Source organism: Capricornis sumatraensis, chromosome 1, assembly GCF_032405125.1.
Source record: "Capricornis sumatraensis isolate serow.1 chromosome 1, serow.2, whole genome shotgun sequence".
In the NCBI taxonomy this organism is placed as follows: domain Eukaryota; kingdom Metazoa; phylum Chordata; class Mammalia; order Artiodactyla; family Bovidae; genus Capricornis; species Capricornis sumatraensis.
The window spans coordinates 102,150,179-102,166,827 of NC_091069.1; the positions used below are offsets into that span (position 1 = coordinate 102,150,179).

The 16,649-nt window shown below is 47.0% G+C and overlaps 1 protein-coding gene across 1 annotated transcript in view; it reads left to right on the forward strand.

The window, feature by feature from the left end:
* Nucleotides 1-16,649, forward strand: part of CRACDL (CRACD like) — a 49,021-nt gene that overhangs the window by 9,217 nt on the left and 23,155 nt on the right. The window contains exons 2-5 of the mRNA XM_068967361.1: nt 2,341-2,509; nt 12,121-12,256; nt 12,590-12,767; nt 14,231-14,237. Of these exons, the coding sequence (XP_068823462.1) occupies nt 2,341-2,509; nt 12,121-12,256; nt 12,590-12,767; nt 14,231-14,237 (490 nt within the window). The remainder of the gene's footprint in view (nt 1-2,340; nt 2,510-12,120; nt 12,257-12,589; nt 12,768-14,230; nt 14,238-16,649) is intronic.

Below are 16,649 nucleotides of genomic sequence, written 5' to 3' on the forward strand. Positions count from 1 at the left end.
AGGCAGGCATTAATGTAAACAAATTATAAAGATCCTACTTTTTTTAGAAAGGAATTCACCTTACAAAATGATCTACTTATCAAATGAATCAATTGTGATCAAATTTTCAGGATATACTAGACAGCGTCCTGATAACTGGTGATGTTCCATCCTTCTGTTAGTTGTCATATTCAGAAGGAAAGGAATCAACGTTGCTGAGCTACTGAAATCTCAGGATCCTGAATATGATGGGAATTTGTGGGTGAGGACGAAGGCGATGTCAGAGAAGAGATCACGAAATGTTTAGAAGTATAGACCAGCAGTCCCCAGCCTTTTTGGCACCAGGGACCGGATTCTTGGACAACAGTTTTTCTATGGACCGGGGCTGGAGGGATGGTTTGGGGATGATTCAGACACATTATATTTATTGTGTACTTTATTTCTATTATTATTATATCAACTCCACCTCAGATGATCAGGCATTAGATTCCAGAGGTTGGGGACCCCTGGTGTAGATTCTGACACTCCAGGAAGCATGACAGAGCCAGCACTACCACCGCCAGTTGATGGGTTTTCTCCCCAAACGTTGTTAGCTCATCACAGCATTTGGCACTCCAGCAGCCCCTCCTGCCCCTGAGGCTGGGCCTCCTCTGATTGTCCATGATGCTCACATCCATGCTAAATGAAGCACTTGAGGATTTTTAAAATTTTTATTTTATTGAAGTATAGTTGATTTATGTTGTTGGGTTAATTTCTGCTGACTCACCTTATATACACACACACACATTCTTAGCATTTGAGGATTATTTTGAAAAATGATTTGAGTTATCATTATGGTCTTTACCTCGGCAAGACTTTTTGTTTTTGACCATTTTTATTTTAGGGATTAAAATCTGATTTTGCTTATACAATGGAATATTGCTCAGCGTTTAGAGAAAGGAAGACTGGAAAAAGCATGCATCTCCATGCAAAATCTCAAACACAATATATGGAGGGAAAGAAGCAACACACAAGCATATATGCTGTATGATTCTACCCAGAATGTGCTGTGTGGATTCAAGAATGGGCAAAACAAATATGGTGCTATCAATAAGAACAGTGGTTGCATCAAAACAATTGGGGATGGACATGTACACACTGCTGTATTTAGGATGGGTAACCAATAAGGACCTACAGTATAGCACAATAAGGACCTACAGTATAGTATAAGGAACTCTGCTTAATGTCCTGTGGCAGCCTGGAGGGGAGGGGAGTCTGGGGAAGAATGGATACCTGTGTATGTATGGTTGAGTCCCCTTGCTACTCACCTGAAACTATCACAACATTGTTAATTGACAGTGTGAAGTGAAAGTTGCTCAGTCATGTCTGACTCTTTGTAACTCCATGGACTGTACAGTTCATTAAGTTCTCCAGGCCAGAAGACTGGAGTGGGTAGCTCTTCCCTTCTCCAGGGGATCTTCCGAACCCAGGGTTTGAACCCAGGTCTCCCACATTGCAGGCAGATTCTTTACCAGCTGAGCCACAAGGAAAGTCCAAGAATCCGGGAGTGGGTAGCCTATCCCTTCTCCAGTGGATCTTCCTGACCCAGGAATTGAACTGGAGTCTCCTGCATTTTATACCCCGAGACAAAATGCAAAGTTTTTGAAAACAAACTCAGAATAAATTTAAGGACTTCCCTGTTGGGCTTCCCTTATAGCTCAGTTGGGAAAGAATCTGCCTAAAATGCAGGAGACCTGGGTTTGATTCCTGGGTTGGGAAGATCCCCTGGAGAAAGAAATGGCAACCCTCTCCAGTATCCTTGCCTGGAGAATTCCATGGACAGAGGAGCCTGGTGGGCTACAGTCCATGGGGTTCCAAAGATCAGACACACCTGAGCAACTAACACACACTGTTGGCCCAGTGTTTAAGACTCCACACTGCCAACACAGGGGGCCCAGGTTCAATCCCTGGTTGGGGAACTAAGATGCCGTATGCCATGTGGCAAGGCCAACGGATAAAAATAAATAGATCAATTTTGGAAGGAGTAATACAAATTTTTAAAAAGAATAAATTTAATAACCAAGGAAGTGAAAGACCTGTTGAAAATGATTCATTTTAAGTAAGAGGAAATTTGCTTGTGCTTTTGACTCTGTGATTCATGTTCCAAAGCTTTCTTGACTCCTTCATTCAATGTCCAGAATAGAAATCAAGATTTGTTTTCAGGTGTGAAAAAAAATGGTATGCTGTGTGCTTTGTGTCCTCCTGTGTGGGAAAAGGACTTACTGGAAGTGAATAATTTGTTTGGACAGAAATCTTACTTTTTCTCCTTGCACACATCTCATCCATGTTTGGCAGATACTTACGTGCATTCTTTCTGTGTAGGAAAGAAAAAGTCCAAATTCAAAACGTTTAAGAAGTTCTTTGGGAAGAAGAAGAGAAAGGAGTCGTCTTCTTCCACAGGAAGTAGCACCTGGAAGCAAAGTCAGGCGAAGAACGAGGTCATGGCCATTGAGTCAGGACCAGTGGGCTACGGCTCAGAGGACGAGCTGGAGTGAGTTGTCTTTTCCGTCCTTCAGGCTTGTGTGTTCCAGGGAGCAGAGGAGGACACAGGAGGACCCCAGAACTCAGGCTTATTGTCATGGTTACTCGATGGACTTCTGAGCCCACTCTCCTCCTAAATAATTCCACAGAAGGTGTTTGAGATTCTTCCATAGAAGTGGTGTTTTCTGTCTTTTTGTACACAGGGATGCAGAAAGTTGGTGGGGGGAGATTATTAGGTACCTGTTATGTGCCAGGTGTGTATGTATCAGACTTCTGCAATAAATGTAGGAGGGGAGGTAAGAGATGCCATCTTATAAGTGAGTAAACCAAGCTTGGGAGAAATTTCAGAAAATCCGCCCAGTGTCCTGCTCTGCAGAGTGGCAAGATTAGGATGTAATCCCTGATTTCATTTGACTTAAAACACTTTTTGAGGACCTGGATATTTTACCAGAAAAATACATCTGTCTAAGCCTAAACCTTGAATAACCGAAGAAGAAAATTTTCCGTTAGAGAGGAGTAGGGGGAAGGCTTTTTACTTTACTTCTTAGAAAAATCATCCAAAAAACATTGTTGCCTACAAAATCTGGGAAAGTTGCTTGGTCGTGTCTGACTCTTTGCGACCCCATGGACTATACAGTCCATGGAATTCTCCAGGCCAGAATACTGGAGTGGGTAGCCTTTTCCTTCTCCAGGAGATCTTCCCAACCCAGGGATCGAACCCAAGCCTCCCGCATTGCAGGTGGATTCTTTACCAGCTGAGCTACAAGGGAAGACCCTCCCCCCAAAAAACATTGTTAGGAAGAACAAAACCAATAGGTATAAAATATGGAAAAGTCTAGTGAAGAAATCCTTATTTCCTAACTTGTATTTCATCAAAATATAGTTATAATGCACATGCTTCAGTTATTCTAGCAGTTATTTCTGTGAGTAAAAGGAGGGGAAAAAAACAGATTTGTTGCCTTGTCAGGTTTTATGTTTCTTTTAAACAACCTTGACACCTTAATTTGAGAATAAAACTCTTTGGGAGGCATAATGACCCTGGTGGGTCACAGACCATACTGAGATGGGTTCACCGGTTCTCGCATCCCTGGGAGGGGTCCTGTCTCCTCCCTCCTCATCAGTCTCTTCGCCCATTTCTAGAGTAGAAATTACACTAGAGTGTTCCATTCCCAGGTGGCACTAGTGGTAAAGAACCTACCTGCCTGCCTGCCAGTGCAGGAGACATGAGAGATGTGAGTTCGATCCCTGGGTTGTAAAGTTCCCCTGGAGGAGGGCATGGCAACCCACCCCAGTGTCTCCTGTCCTGGAGAATCCCACGGACAGAAGAGCCTGCAGGGCTACAGTCCACTCTTCAACAGAGTCAGACGAAACTTAAGGAACTCTGCACACAGGTGCAGAAGTCACACTGACCGCTTGGTGGCAGCAAATGACTAAAGAGGAGAGGTTTGAGTTAGTCTTCCAGTGTTTCTCCTGCTGTGGGCGGGGAGCAAGAAGCACCCACATGGTGGCTTGTGAAGAGCGAGCTCTACACGCATTTTTAAAAGGCAGCTCCAGACTCTTGGGGAGCAAGAGATGATAATATTGCTCACTTTTACATGTCTTCATTGGGTTAGCCCCAGGGACATTATAACACTTGTGCCCCCGCCCCCCCCAACACACAGCCTGTCTCTCCACCAAAACACAGACAAGGAACGAGAGCACGGCTGGAGGGGTGAGCTGGGCTGAAATGACCTGTCCACTTGTCCATCTTATATCACCAGGCTCCATGGACGGTGCCCTTTTCATCTTTGTATTCTCGGCACCTGGCGGGGGCCAGTCCTGGTGGAGGTTCCCTGGAGCGCTGCTAGGAGAGGAAGCTTGCTGTGGGGTAGGAAACGTCCTTCAAGAGCAGAGATGAAACAACATCTTCTCTCTTTTATCCCAGATTTACTGAGAGATCACTGATACATAACACTGTGGGAGTTCTAAAGCGTACGCTGTGTTGATTTAATGCACTTATACGCTGCCAAATGATCACCACCATAGCATTCCCTAATTCCAGCATCACGTCACCTAATTACTATTTCCCTTTTGTGGTGAGAATGTTTAAAATCTACACTCGTCACAGTTTTCGAGTCTGTAATATGGCATAATTACCTTTAATTGTGCTGCTCCAGCTGTGCTCTAGCCCCTGAACTTACTCACCTCGTGGCTGGAAGTTTGTACCCTTTGACAACATCTCCCTGTTCCCCCTACCCCCCAGCCCCTGGTAACCACCGTTTAATCTTTGTGTCTGTGTTTGCGAAGTCATTTCAGTCGTGTCCGACTCTTTACGACCCTGGAGACCATAGCCCACTAGGGTCCCCTGTCCATGGGGTTCTCCAGGCAAGAATACTGGAATGTGTTGCTTTCTTTTTTAGATTCCACATGTGAAATCATAGAGTATTTGTCTTTCTCTGTCTGATATATTTCACTTAGCCTAATGCCTTCAGCATCCGTCCATGTTGTTGAAAATGGAAGGATGTCCTTCCTTCTCATGAATAAATAATATTCCATTGTACATATGTATCACACCTTTACCCATTCACCCATTGATGGACCCCTAATTTGTTTCCATAGTTTGGCTGTTGTGAATAGTGCTACAATGAACGTGGGAATTCAGATGTCTCTTCAAGATCCTGTTTTCATTTCCTTCAGATAAATACCCAAAAGCGGAATTGCTGGATCATATGATAGTTCTGTTGATACTTTCAACTTTTTGAGGAACCTCTATACTGTTCTCCATAGCGACTGCCCCAACTTACATTCTCAGCAACAGTGCAAAGGGGTTCACTTTTCTCCACATCCTTACTATCACTTCTCTCCTTTAATTTTTGTAAAAGCCATTTTCACAGATCTGAAGTGATGTCCCTTTGGTTTTGATTTGCATTTCCTTGATGGCTGGGGCTGTTGAGTACCTTGTCACATGCCCGTTGGTCATCTGTTGTCTTTGACAAAATGTCCGTTTAGATCGTCTCATTTTGTATTTCGATTGGGTTTTTGCTGTTGAGTTGTATGAGTCCTTTATATATGTTACTGTTTTGGATATTATCCCCTTACCAAATACAAGCTTGCAGATATTTTTTCCCATTCTGTAAACTGCCTTTTCATTTCACTGATGGTTTCCTTTGCTATGCAGAAGCTACTTAATGTGATGTATTCCTACTTGTTCATTTTTGCTTTCGTTTCCTTTGCTTTGATGTCAGATTCAGTAACTCATTTCCAGATGTCAGGGCGCTTACTCCCCATTTTTTCTTCTAGTTTTTCAGTTTCAGGCCTTACATTCAAGTCTTTAATCCATTTTTATTTTGGTGTATGGTGTGAGATAGTGATCCATTTCATTCTTTTGCCTGCAACTGTCCAAGTTTTCCAAACACTGTTTACTGAAGAGACTGTCTTTTCCCCATGGTATATTCTTGGTTTGTATGTCGTGGAGTAATTGACAGTATAAGAAACAAAAATTTAAAGGTGCTCTTTAGTCTCTGTAAAGAGTCCATAAGCCTGCTAGACTTTGTAGAAACTTCTCATCAATCACTATGGGCAAAAAGGTCCACGCACCGGGGTTTCCCTGGTGGCTTAGAGGTAAAGAATCTGCCAGTCAGTGCAGGGGACACGGGTTCGTTGGCTGGTCCAGGAAGATCCCCTGTGCCCCAGATCTGCTAAGCCTGTGTGCCACAACTGATGAGCCTGTGCTTCAGAGCCCAGGAGCTGCAGCTGCTGAAGCCTGCGTGCTCCGCAGCCTGTGCTCCGCAACAAGAGGAGCCGCTGCAATGAGAAGCCTGCGCACCGCAACTGGAGAATAGCCCGAGCTCTCCACAACCAGGGAGAGCCCACATACAGCAACAAAGACCCAGCACAGCCGAATAAAAGAAAACAAACTTATAAAGAAAAAAGTTCCACTTACCAAGGCACATGGATGCTGGCAAACCACATGAAGCCGTGTAGATTTGAAAAGTTGATGTCCATTTATTGAGTCAACGTGGTTATGCTTCTTGAGTCTCTTAATCTATTGGCTTGGCCAAAAAGTTTGCTCAGGTTTTCCTCACGATCTTATAGAGGGGACTCTTGTGGTGGTCCAGTGGCTCAGACTCTAAGCTCCGAATGCAGGAGGCCATGGTTTGATTCCTGGTCAGGGAACTAGATCCCACGTGCTACAGCTACAAGTTTGCATGCTGCAACTAAAGATCACGCATACTGCAACTAAGATCAGGTGTAGCCAGGTGAATAAATGTTTTTTTTTTTTAAAAGACCCCATAGAAAACCCTGACCAACTTTTTGGCCAACCCGATGTAGCAATTTTACTTCACCACCCCCTCCACCCCCGGCTTTGTTTCATGTCACTGATCTGATGGAGAGTATCCCACAATCTGCATCTGTTTTCTTTTCGTGTGATTGATCTCATCCCTATATTCTCTGAATTTCTTGTAGAGTGGTAGATGGACCTAGAAACTTGATTAGCGGTGGATTCGATGGCGCTGGCACTTACTGCCCCATCACACCATCAGGCACATGCTTTCTGCTTGTCTCACTTCTGGTGATGCCTAGGCTGAGTCGTGGACTCGGGGGTTCTTTCATTCTGATCCCTCCATCAACCCTCATCTGGTCGTTTTTACACCTGCTGATGGTCACTCCGTGCTTATCTACTCTTGCTTTATTGACTGAGTCGAAGCCTTTGAGTGTATGGATCACAACAGATACTGGAAAATTCTTAAAGAGATGGGAATACCAGACCACCTGACCTACCTCCTGAGAAATCTGTATGCGGGTCAAGAGGCAACAGTTAGAACTGGACATGAAACAACAGGACTGGTTCCAAATTGGGAAAGGAGTATATCAAGGCTGTATACTGTCACCCTGCTTGTTTAACTTATATACAGAGTACATCATGAGAATCGCTGGGCTGGAAGAAGCACAAGCTGGAATCAAGATTGCCAGGAGAAATATCAATAACCTGAGATACGCAGATGACACTACCCTTATGGCAGAAAGTGAAGAGGAACTAAAGAGCCTCCTGATGAAAGTGAAAGAGGAGAGTGAAAAAGTTGGCTTAAAGCTCAACATTCAGAAAATGAAGATCATGGCATCTGGGCCCATCACTTCATGGCAAATAGATGGGGAAACAATGGAAACAGTGAGAGACTTTATTTTCTTGGGCTCCAAAATCACTGCAGGTGGTGACTGCAGCCATGAAATTAAAAGACGCTTACTCCTTGAAAGGAATGTTATGACCAACCTAGACAGCATATTTAAAAGCAGAGATGTTACTTTGCCAACAAAGGTCCATCTAGTCAAAGCTATTGTTTTTCCAGTAGTCATGTATGGATGTGAGAGTTGGACTATAAAGCTGAGTGCTGAAGAATTGATGGTTCTGAACTGTGGTGTTGGAGAAGACTCTTGAGAGTCCCTTGGACTGCAAGGAGATCCAACCAGTCAATCCAGGCTCCTCTGTCCATGGAAACTCTCCAGGCAAGAATACTGGAGTGGGTTGCCATATCCTCCTCCAGTGGATCTTTTCAACCCAGGGATCAAACCCAGGTCTCCTGAATTGCAGGCAGATTCTTTACCAGCTGAGCTACCAGGGAAGCCCAATATGAGACTCTCAGTTACTAATATTAGACTTAGAATTACACTGAATCGCCAGGGAAGTCCCAACCCTTATTTATTTTCATGCTCACGTTGTCCCGTCTTATGCTACTGAGGGTCACTTCAGATTAGTTCCTTGTTCTTTTGATGTTTTGACATTCCGTTTGTTTCTGAAGGGGGTCTTTTCTTTCTTGCCTGTTGAGAAATTTTAGATTATTTTGCACATTTCCTGCCCTAGACCTGTAATCAGGCATTTCCTCACAGGTTCCTTTAGCGTGAAGTGGTTTTTAGAGACCACAGTTTGCCTGCCAGAGGTGATGATTGCTAGCTGTTCAGTCACTCAGTCGTGTCCGACTCTTTGCCACCCCGTGGACTACAGCACATCAGACCTCCCTGTTCTTCACCATCTCCCAGAGTTTGCTCAAACTCATGTTCATTGAGTCGGTGATGCCATCCACCCATCTCATCCTCTGTTGCCCCCTTCTCCTGCCCCCAATGTTTTTCAGCATCAGGGTGTTTTCCACTGAGCTGGCTCTTTGCATCAGGTGGCCAAAGTATTGCTCCATTTTCATCTTCAACATCAGTCCTTCCAATGAATATTCAGGGTTGGTTTCCTTTAGGATTGACTGGTCAGCTATCATTGCTTCTAAGCCTTTCCAGTAGATATAGCCAGGAAATATTTCTTTTTAAGAGAGAAAAAGAAATCATTAATTCACTGATATTTCCAGTTCAGATTTAATTGTACAAAAATTTTACTTCCTTAATTCTTTGTTTGAATTCATTTTTCTCTAATACTGGAAATGTTGGCTCTTAATGAGACTAACGAAATTATTTTCTTCATCATATAATAATTTTATTACTCCCTTCCCCACACAGAGGTATTACATACTATAAAGATTGTTCTGTGTTGTTTTTTTTAAATCAACATTGCTACTGATATAAGAACTACAATTTGCTGTCTTTGTGCTTTTTGGTCTTAGAATGTATCCTATTACGGATATAGAGTCAAAAGTAAAAAGTCTCTTGAAATTATTCTTTTCTCTGTGTGGTTATGCCAACAACGTGATATAAAATTAGACTTGTTTGTTTTCTAGTTTTAGAGACCAATTGATTTTCCTTTTTTTTTGGTTTTGTCTTTTAACTATGCCAAATGTTTACATAGTTTCAAAGATTAAATTGTAATTGTAAGTAAATACTGTGGCACCCTGTCTGCCCATCTTATTCTGTCCTTCCCCTTCAAGGAGACTATTTTTATTCATTTGTTCCTTATCCTCCATTTTTTATTTTTAAAAAAATTTACATGGGAACTTTCCTAGAGGTCCAGTGGTTGAAACTCCATGCTTCCAATATAGGGGATGCACTTGCAATCCCTGGTCAGGGAATTAAGATCCCACATGCTGCCCAGTGCAGCCAAGGTATTAAAAAAACAAAAACAAAAAACCTTTTAAAAAATACACACAAACACACGTATGTTCATATATGTTCACAGCCCTTTCCCAGTCAGAGCTAACCCACCATAAACACTGCTCCATGTTTATCTTTCACTTAGTAGGCTCTGGTGTCGCCTGTACCCAAGGATGCGCCTCACCCCTCGGTCGCCTGCAGAGCCTCTGTTGTCTGTTGCATGACATCCACCTGCTGGGGGACACGTGGCCTGCCTCCAGCCTCTTGCGCGTATAAACGCTGCTGTCGTCAGTGGCCTCAGACACAGGGCATTTCCACGCTGTCTCAAATTCTAGTTACATGCAGTGCGGAGGTGTTTGGGCAGTGATTATGGTTTCCAGAGGGCATGGCCACAGGCTGCCCACTGCGGGAGGGAGCCCCAGGTGTGCATGTGACCTCTGGGACAAGAGTTGTTGGCAGAGGGGCCCTCCTGGTTCTCTCACTGGGCCTCACTCTCTCCCAGACACGTGCGGGCACTTGGGAACTCCAAGTTCCCCACTGACACACTTACTGCCGTGGCTGGAAGTGTTGCTGACCAGGGCTCTTGGCCTCCTTAAGCAATAGAAGTGGGCTTCCCAGGTGGTGCTAGTGGCAAAGAACCCAGCCGCCAATGCAGGAGACGCAGGGGATTCGGGTTCCATCCTCGGGTCGGGAAGATCCCTTCAAGAAGGAAATAGCAACCCACTCCAGTGTTCTTGCCTGGGAAATCCCATGGACAGAGGAGCCTGGTGGGCTACAGTCCATAGGGTCGCAAAGAGTCCGATATGACTGAGCAACTTAGCACAATCAATAGAAATAGAGGCCAGAGAAGAAGTTCAGGCAAGGCTTTATGTGGGCCCCTGCTAAAACAGGGGGAAATGAAAAGAAGCAATAATTTCTCTTGCTTGCTGGCTTCTTGAGAAGGATGAACTTGTTCCTTATCTGGGGTGAGGGTAGAGGTGTGTCCAGGGGTCGGGCTACAGGGATGGCTTAGGTGGTGCTGGGTGCAAGGGACATGCGCGGCCCCCTGCTTTTGCTTCCCTCTCTTCAAAAGTAGCAGTTGGGTTTTCTGGTCTCTCCGTATCTTTTGTCCAGAATTTGCCCCAGCTGCGCATGCATGCAGTTATTTTCAGTCCGTACCGTTTCCTTGTATTTTGTTCCTCTCGAGGAGGTGTGCCCAGGTGCAAGCATCGCAGCTCTACAGCACAGGGCCCCAGGGTCCAGGCGTCTCACATCGCTAACCAGCACAGTTAGGTCTGTGGGGAGCAAGGGCACACCCAGGAGTCCCCAGGGTCTCCCAGGGGACAGGATGCCCAGGGCAGGGTCGGGGGCAGCTGGTGCTGAAGATGGCAGTGTCTGCGGGCCAGGCTTTCCTTCCTTCGTCTCGTCTGAGTCACCTCCTTCCACCTATTGTTCAGGTTGCCACTGCCACTAGGAACATCTGACACGAACTACCACAGCCTCTTAGGATGTTTTGCGAACATCCTGTGGGTTCCATTCCCAATTGGAGCCTGGAGCCTGGGGCCGGGGAAGGGGCTGCGCCGATGACGCCCGAAGGCGTCACGCTGGCCGAGTTGCACTAGTATCATTATCAGCAGTGAGGGGGCGTGGCTTTGCACTTGGCAATTTCGGTTCGTAAATTATTTATTTACTTATTTATTTTTGCCTGTGCTCGGCCTTCCTTGCTGCCCAGGCTTTTACTCTAGTTGTGTGGAGTGAGCAGGGTGGGGGCAGCGGGGGGAGGGGGGTGCCTCCTCTCGAGTCGCGGCACTCACTTCTCACTGCGGTGGCTTCTCTTGCCGCAGAGCATGGGCTCTAGGCTCTTGGGCTCAGGAGCTGCTGCTCAGGAGTGTGGCACAGGGGCTTAGTTGCTGCGAGACATGCAGGATCTTCCTGATCTGTCCTTTTGCTCTTAGTCACCCAGTCATCTCTGACTCTTTGAAACCCCGTGAGCTCTAACCCGCCAGGCTCCTCTGTCCTTGGGATTTTCCAGGCAAGAAATTGGGATGTCATTCCCTTCTCCAGGCTATCTTCCCAACCCAGGGACTGAACCTGCGTCTCCTGCATTGGCAGGCGGATTCTTTACCACTGAGCCACCTGGGAAGCCCGCCATCCTCATTTCAAATTCGTGATTGTGTATGTCCTAGACCACATGGTGAGGATGCCTCTGTCCAGCAGGCCCTCATTCTCCTGTGCAAACACAGCCTCCGGCCCCCCAAGGGAGTGCATGCTCGCCCACAGGGGACGACCTGACCCTCCCCGGGCGTGCAGCACAGCCCACTTCACAGCCTGCCAGCCAGCCCAGGCCCCCTGCCAGCCCTTCCTCTCTGCAGGCCTACTGTTCTGGACCTCTCACCTCATCAGACCTCAGTTTTCCCCTTAATGAAAAGAATTCACACCTCCTTCAGATATGTCAGGAAAATTCCTAGCTCTGCAGAGCTTCTAATAGTTGACTGTGGTATTTGATGGAATGAGCTGAGTCAGAGCAGTTACAAGCAAAATACGGCTGGACGGTTGCTGGAGGGTGTGCCCTTACCCTCATACCCGTAGGTTGATCCCAAGCCCAAACCCATAGTCGCAGTGCCTCTTTCTTCCTAGGGACTCGAGGGGCACGCTGGGAAGCCGGGCCCTCTCCCACGACAGTATTTTCATCCCTGAATCGGGGCAGGACCCTCCTCGGCCGGTGCGGGTGTTTTCCCAAGAAAACGTATGTGACCGGATTAAAGCGCTGCAGGTAAACTTTCCTGGGCAGCGGATATGCATTGGGAAGTCTTAAAATGATACCTGCTTTTCCTTGATATATTTTAAAGCCTAATCGAATGCACGTCACAGCTCTCCCAAGACTCGCCCAGTTGGTTACAGACGGGCCCATGTCTCCTTCTCATTCATAACCGCTCACTTTCAAGATAACAGCAGGGGAACTGGTGGCTGACACTGAGTTTATTTAGCTCCCCGGCCTGGGCAAGGATGTTAAAAATACCTCCGGAATGAATGAATTACAGCAGGGGAATTTGGGGAGAAAAGTCACTGATGAAAACTACAGCAAATGTTCTTTATTCCAATCTAGTTAAAAATACAGTGTAATGTGAAAATGGGGCCGCCGCCTCCTCCTGGGAGCCTTCCAACCAAGCGGGGAGATGATGCCGGCATGAGCTCTGAGGATGACGGTCTGCCCAGGAGCCCCCCCGAGATGTCCCTGCTTCATGACATTGGTTCCAGCACTACCATAAAGGCAAGTGCCACCTGCGCCACCCGGCTCCCTCCGCCTCCTCCCCCTGCCTCCACACAGGGCCGTGTGATTCCCGTGAAGACTCCTGCTCAGTGTGCCTGGAGGGGTTCCAGCCAGCTCACTGGAGCCCACTGTCCATCCTTGGGCTGTATTTATTTTCATTCTTTGAGCAGAAATTCAAGTCTCATTCAGGGATACGGTTTGGGGAGCATTTTCCACGGTGGTTGTAGATCTGATGCAGTCAACCTCATTCTTCCTGTCTGAGCAGATGACCAGAGCAGGTATCCCATTTGAAAACGGAAAACAGTTTGAGTCTGCTTTCTGTCCTCATGATATTTGGCTGGAGGGAGAAGGGAGCTTCCCAGGTGGCTAAGTGGTAAAGAATCTGCCTGCCAATGCAGGAGACATGAGTTTGATCCCTGGATCTGAAAGAGCCCCTGGAAGAAGGTATGGGAACCCACTCTGGTATTCTTTCCTGGGAAATCCCATGGACAGAGGAGCCTGGCAGGCTTCAGTCCGTGAGGTCACAAAGAGCTGGACACGACTGAGTGACTGCGCACAAGCAGCGAGTGGTAACACATCTGATTTAGTCTAGGCTCCTGCGTCTGCATTTGGGACTCTGAGAACTTGTTGGTTTAGGGCTAGAAATGTGAGATGTGGCGCTGGGGGACAGGGCAACAGGGAAAGTTTGACAAGCAGGAGAGATGTCTCTGACCCCATAAGGTGGGAAACTGATCCCAGAAGCCCCCCATCCGCTTTGAAATCCAGGAGGAAGAACTGAGCCTTTTTCCCTTGTATACAAACAGCACGGCTCACACTGCCACCACCTGAGTCCCTAGGGCAGGCTGAATGATGAAATATATGTCGCTGGTGTTACATGAATGCATAAGTGACCAAACAGACGACCATTTTCCCCTTGTAGACAAGCCTCCTGGTGGGGTGGGTGGAGCTGGCATTACCAGGGCCATCATCCGTTATCTAGAGCTACATCCCTGCCCTGTGTGCCCACAGAGGGTCCGAGTGCCCTGGTCAAGGGTCATCCTTGGGGGATTTCTGCAGATTCTGTGCTGCTCTGAAATAGCTTCAGCAGTCAGTTCAGCTGGGAAGCTCAGAAGTTCCCCTGCAAAGGCAGATTGTTATTGTTCAGTCACTCAGTCATGTTGACTCTTTGCAACCCCATGGACTGCAGCACACCAGGCTTCCCTATCTTCCAGTGTCCCAGAGTTTGCTCAGACTCATGTCCATTGAGTCGAGGATGCCATCCAGCTCATCCTCTGTCATCTGCTTCTCTTCCTGCCTTCAGTCTTTCCCAGCATCAGGGTCTTTTCCAATGAGTCGGTTCTTCACATCAGGTAGCCAAAGTTTTGGAGCTGCAACTTCAGCATCAGTGTTTCCTGTGAATATTCAGGGTTGATTTCCTTTAGGATTGATTGGTTTGATCTCCTAGCAGTCCAAGGGGCTCTCAAGAGTCTTCTCCAGCACCAGAGTTCAAAAGCAGGAAAAGGAGTATTTACCTGACTTGCGTGTGGCTGTGGGTTCTCAGAAGGCAGAGGAAGGGCTGTGGTATAGCTGAAGTGTGAACACACCCAGGGCAGGGGTTCCCACCTAGCAGGCCAGAGAATGACTCCTTCCAGAATTCTGCCCTGCTTGCTCCACGAGCAGGTCAGAGGGCAGTGGGCCACCCGCACCTGCTTTCCCAGCTGGACGAAAAAGCAGAGAAGACACAGAGGAAGGTGTGGCCCATTTCCTGGACTCCAAGCTCACCCTGCACCCTTTAGGTGCAGGGGAAAGGTGACAGGCTGATGGCCGTGTAAGGTGTCATCACCAGGTAACACACATATCTTGGCATCTTCATTGGTGGAGCCTCAGGAATGGATGTGATTTTGTGTTTGTACCATGTGGTGGGGGAACGTGAACCACCATAGACTGACTCACCTCCACTCCATCCCATGGTTCTCTGACTTTCCCAGCAATGTGGTTCTCTGCATTTAGCTGGGACAGTCAGCTGGGATAGACAGCATAGGAGAGTTGGTAGCTTCTAAATCTGTTAAGGATTCAAGTGTAAACCCAGCCTCAAACTCATAAAGTGCCATGATGCACAAATTTCATAGTCTGACTAGGAGCCATTCATACAGGGCAGGGCTGACTTTGTCTTCAACATCCCTCCTTTCGTGGTGACATTCTTTTTTTTTTTTTTAATTGGGTAATAGGACCCATTCACTGGCATCATCGGTAACCAAAATTTGAGCCTTTAAGACTTAAAAGAAAATAAAATATTTATTACTGTGGTTTTGAAGATGCATTGACCATATTTTGTGCCCTGAAAGTTTTTAGGGCCCAGTGAGTCAACCAAGAGGGGAAAACAACACACAGCATTTGATATAATGGAACCATAAACCCCAAAAGGATGGGACTGTGGGCTGTTTGATCTTTTCCTGTTGTGACACCTCACACAGGCCCACTTGCTTGACAGAGAAACTTAGTGAAGATTATTATGAAAAAAAGGTCTTCAGTAAAATGTGTTTGGTGACACTGCCAAGATAACATTTCCTGGTGAATGGGTTTTTCAGAAAATATATGGGATTATTTTTAAGTTGCACTAGCATGTGAGGTAACAATGGATGATGTTTGCTTAGTGATGTTTAAGGTAAAATTACACCTAAGAGGTCCTTGTCTAGGTTTCCTGCCATTAAGTAAGAAACAGGGGGTCAAGGGTGGCAGACTGGCAGGTCTCATTTGCTCTGAGTGATGAGGAAGAGAGCAAGGGAGACGGCCCAGCTCTGCCAGCCAAAGGCTGCACAGCCATCACTGCTGGTGAGGCCGCAGCCTGGCCCGTTGCCTCTGGGACCTGGGGGAGAACGGAGTGGGCTATTCCCCGTGCACCACACTCCACCCCTTCCTCAGTGTCAGGGCCCCTGTTTTTGAGGATGGTTAGGGTGAAGCAGCTGTCACCCAGGGTCACCCCACAGAAGCCTCTGAACCCCAGGCTACTTCCTCAGGGCTTTGATCCACAGTCCCCCAACAAAGAGCAACTTGTTAGACTCCTATTAAATGCTCTACTTCCAGAATCATCCAGAAGCACAGATTCCAGGAATACTGGGAACTGGGAGCAAGCAGTGTAAACATGAGCTCCAGAAGCTGCCAGCCCGCAGATAAAAAGACAAGTCAGCTTCTCCTCCTCTCCCGGATCTCAGCCCAGCTCACGTAGTTGCCTCACTGATCAGAGACAGAGCTTGATTCTCCTTAATCAGGAAGGGGCCCCAAGGACTCTCAGAACGACAGCTCAGACAGAGGCGAGGGCCCCATCCCCTTTCAGGAAGACGAGCCGTGGTGGCCAGCAGGTGGGTTTTTCAGGGACAGAGGCCCAAGTTCAGGGTCAGAGACGTTCAGCTCCTTCCCAGACACCCACCTCAGAGCCAGGGTGGACCATCTGCTCAGACAGTGCACACTTGGGAGCCCCATGAAGAGCAGGCAGGGAATGTTGGCCCTTCAGGTTTACAGAGGGGTGACCCCGGCCCACATCGTTGCTGGGGATCATTCTCACTCATGGAGTCACCCCATGTGCAGAGCAGTTCATCTTGTTTGCTCTCTTGAGTCCCAGACAGTAAGAAAGAAAACCCAAATCTCAGCAAGTGTGGATATCACTGTCCCTCCAGACAAGGGCACAGGGTTCTAACATGGACTCAGAGTGACATGGCCGCATCCTGCCATGACTTTAAGGAGAACTACCTTGGGAAGACATCACCTGTCCAGTCTCAGGTGACTTCCCGAGGCATCAGCAACTGGGTGGGAGTCAAGGCCATGGGCATAGAGGGAGACATGGCTGTGAGTCCTGTGGTTCATTTAAAAATCTTTCCTAGTTTATTCCCCTGAGAACTCGAATCAATAAAGCCACAGA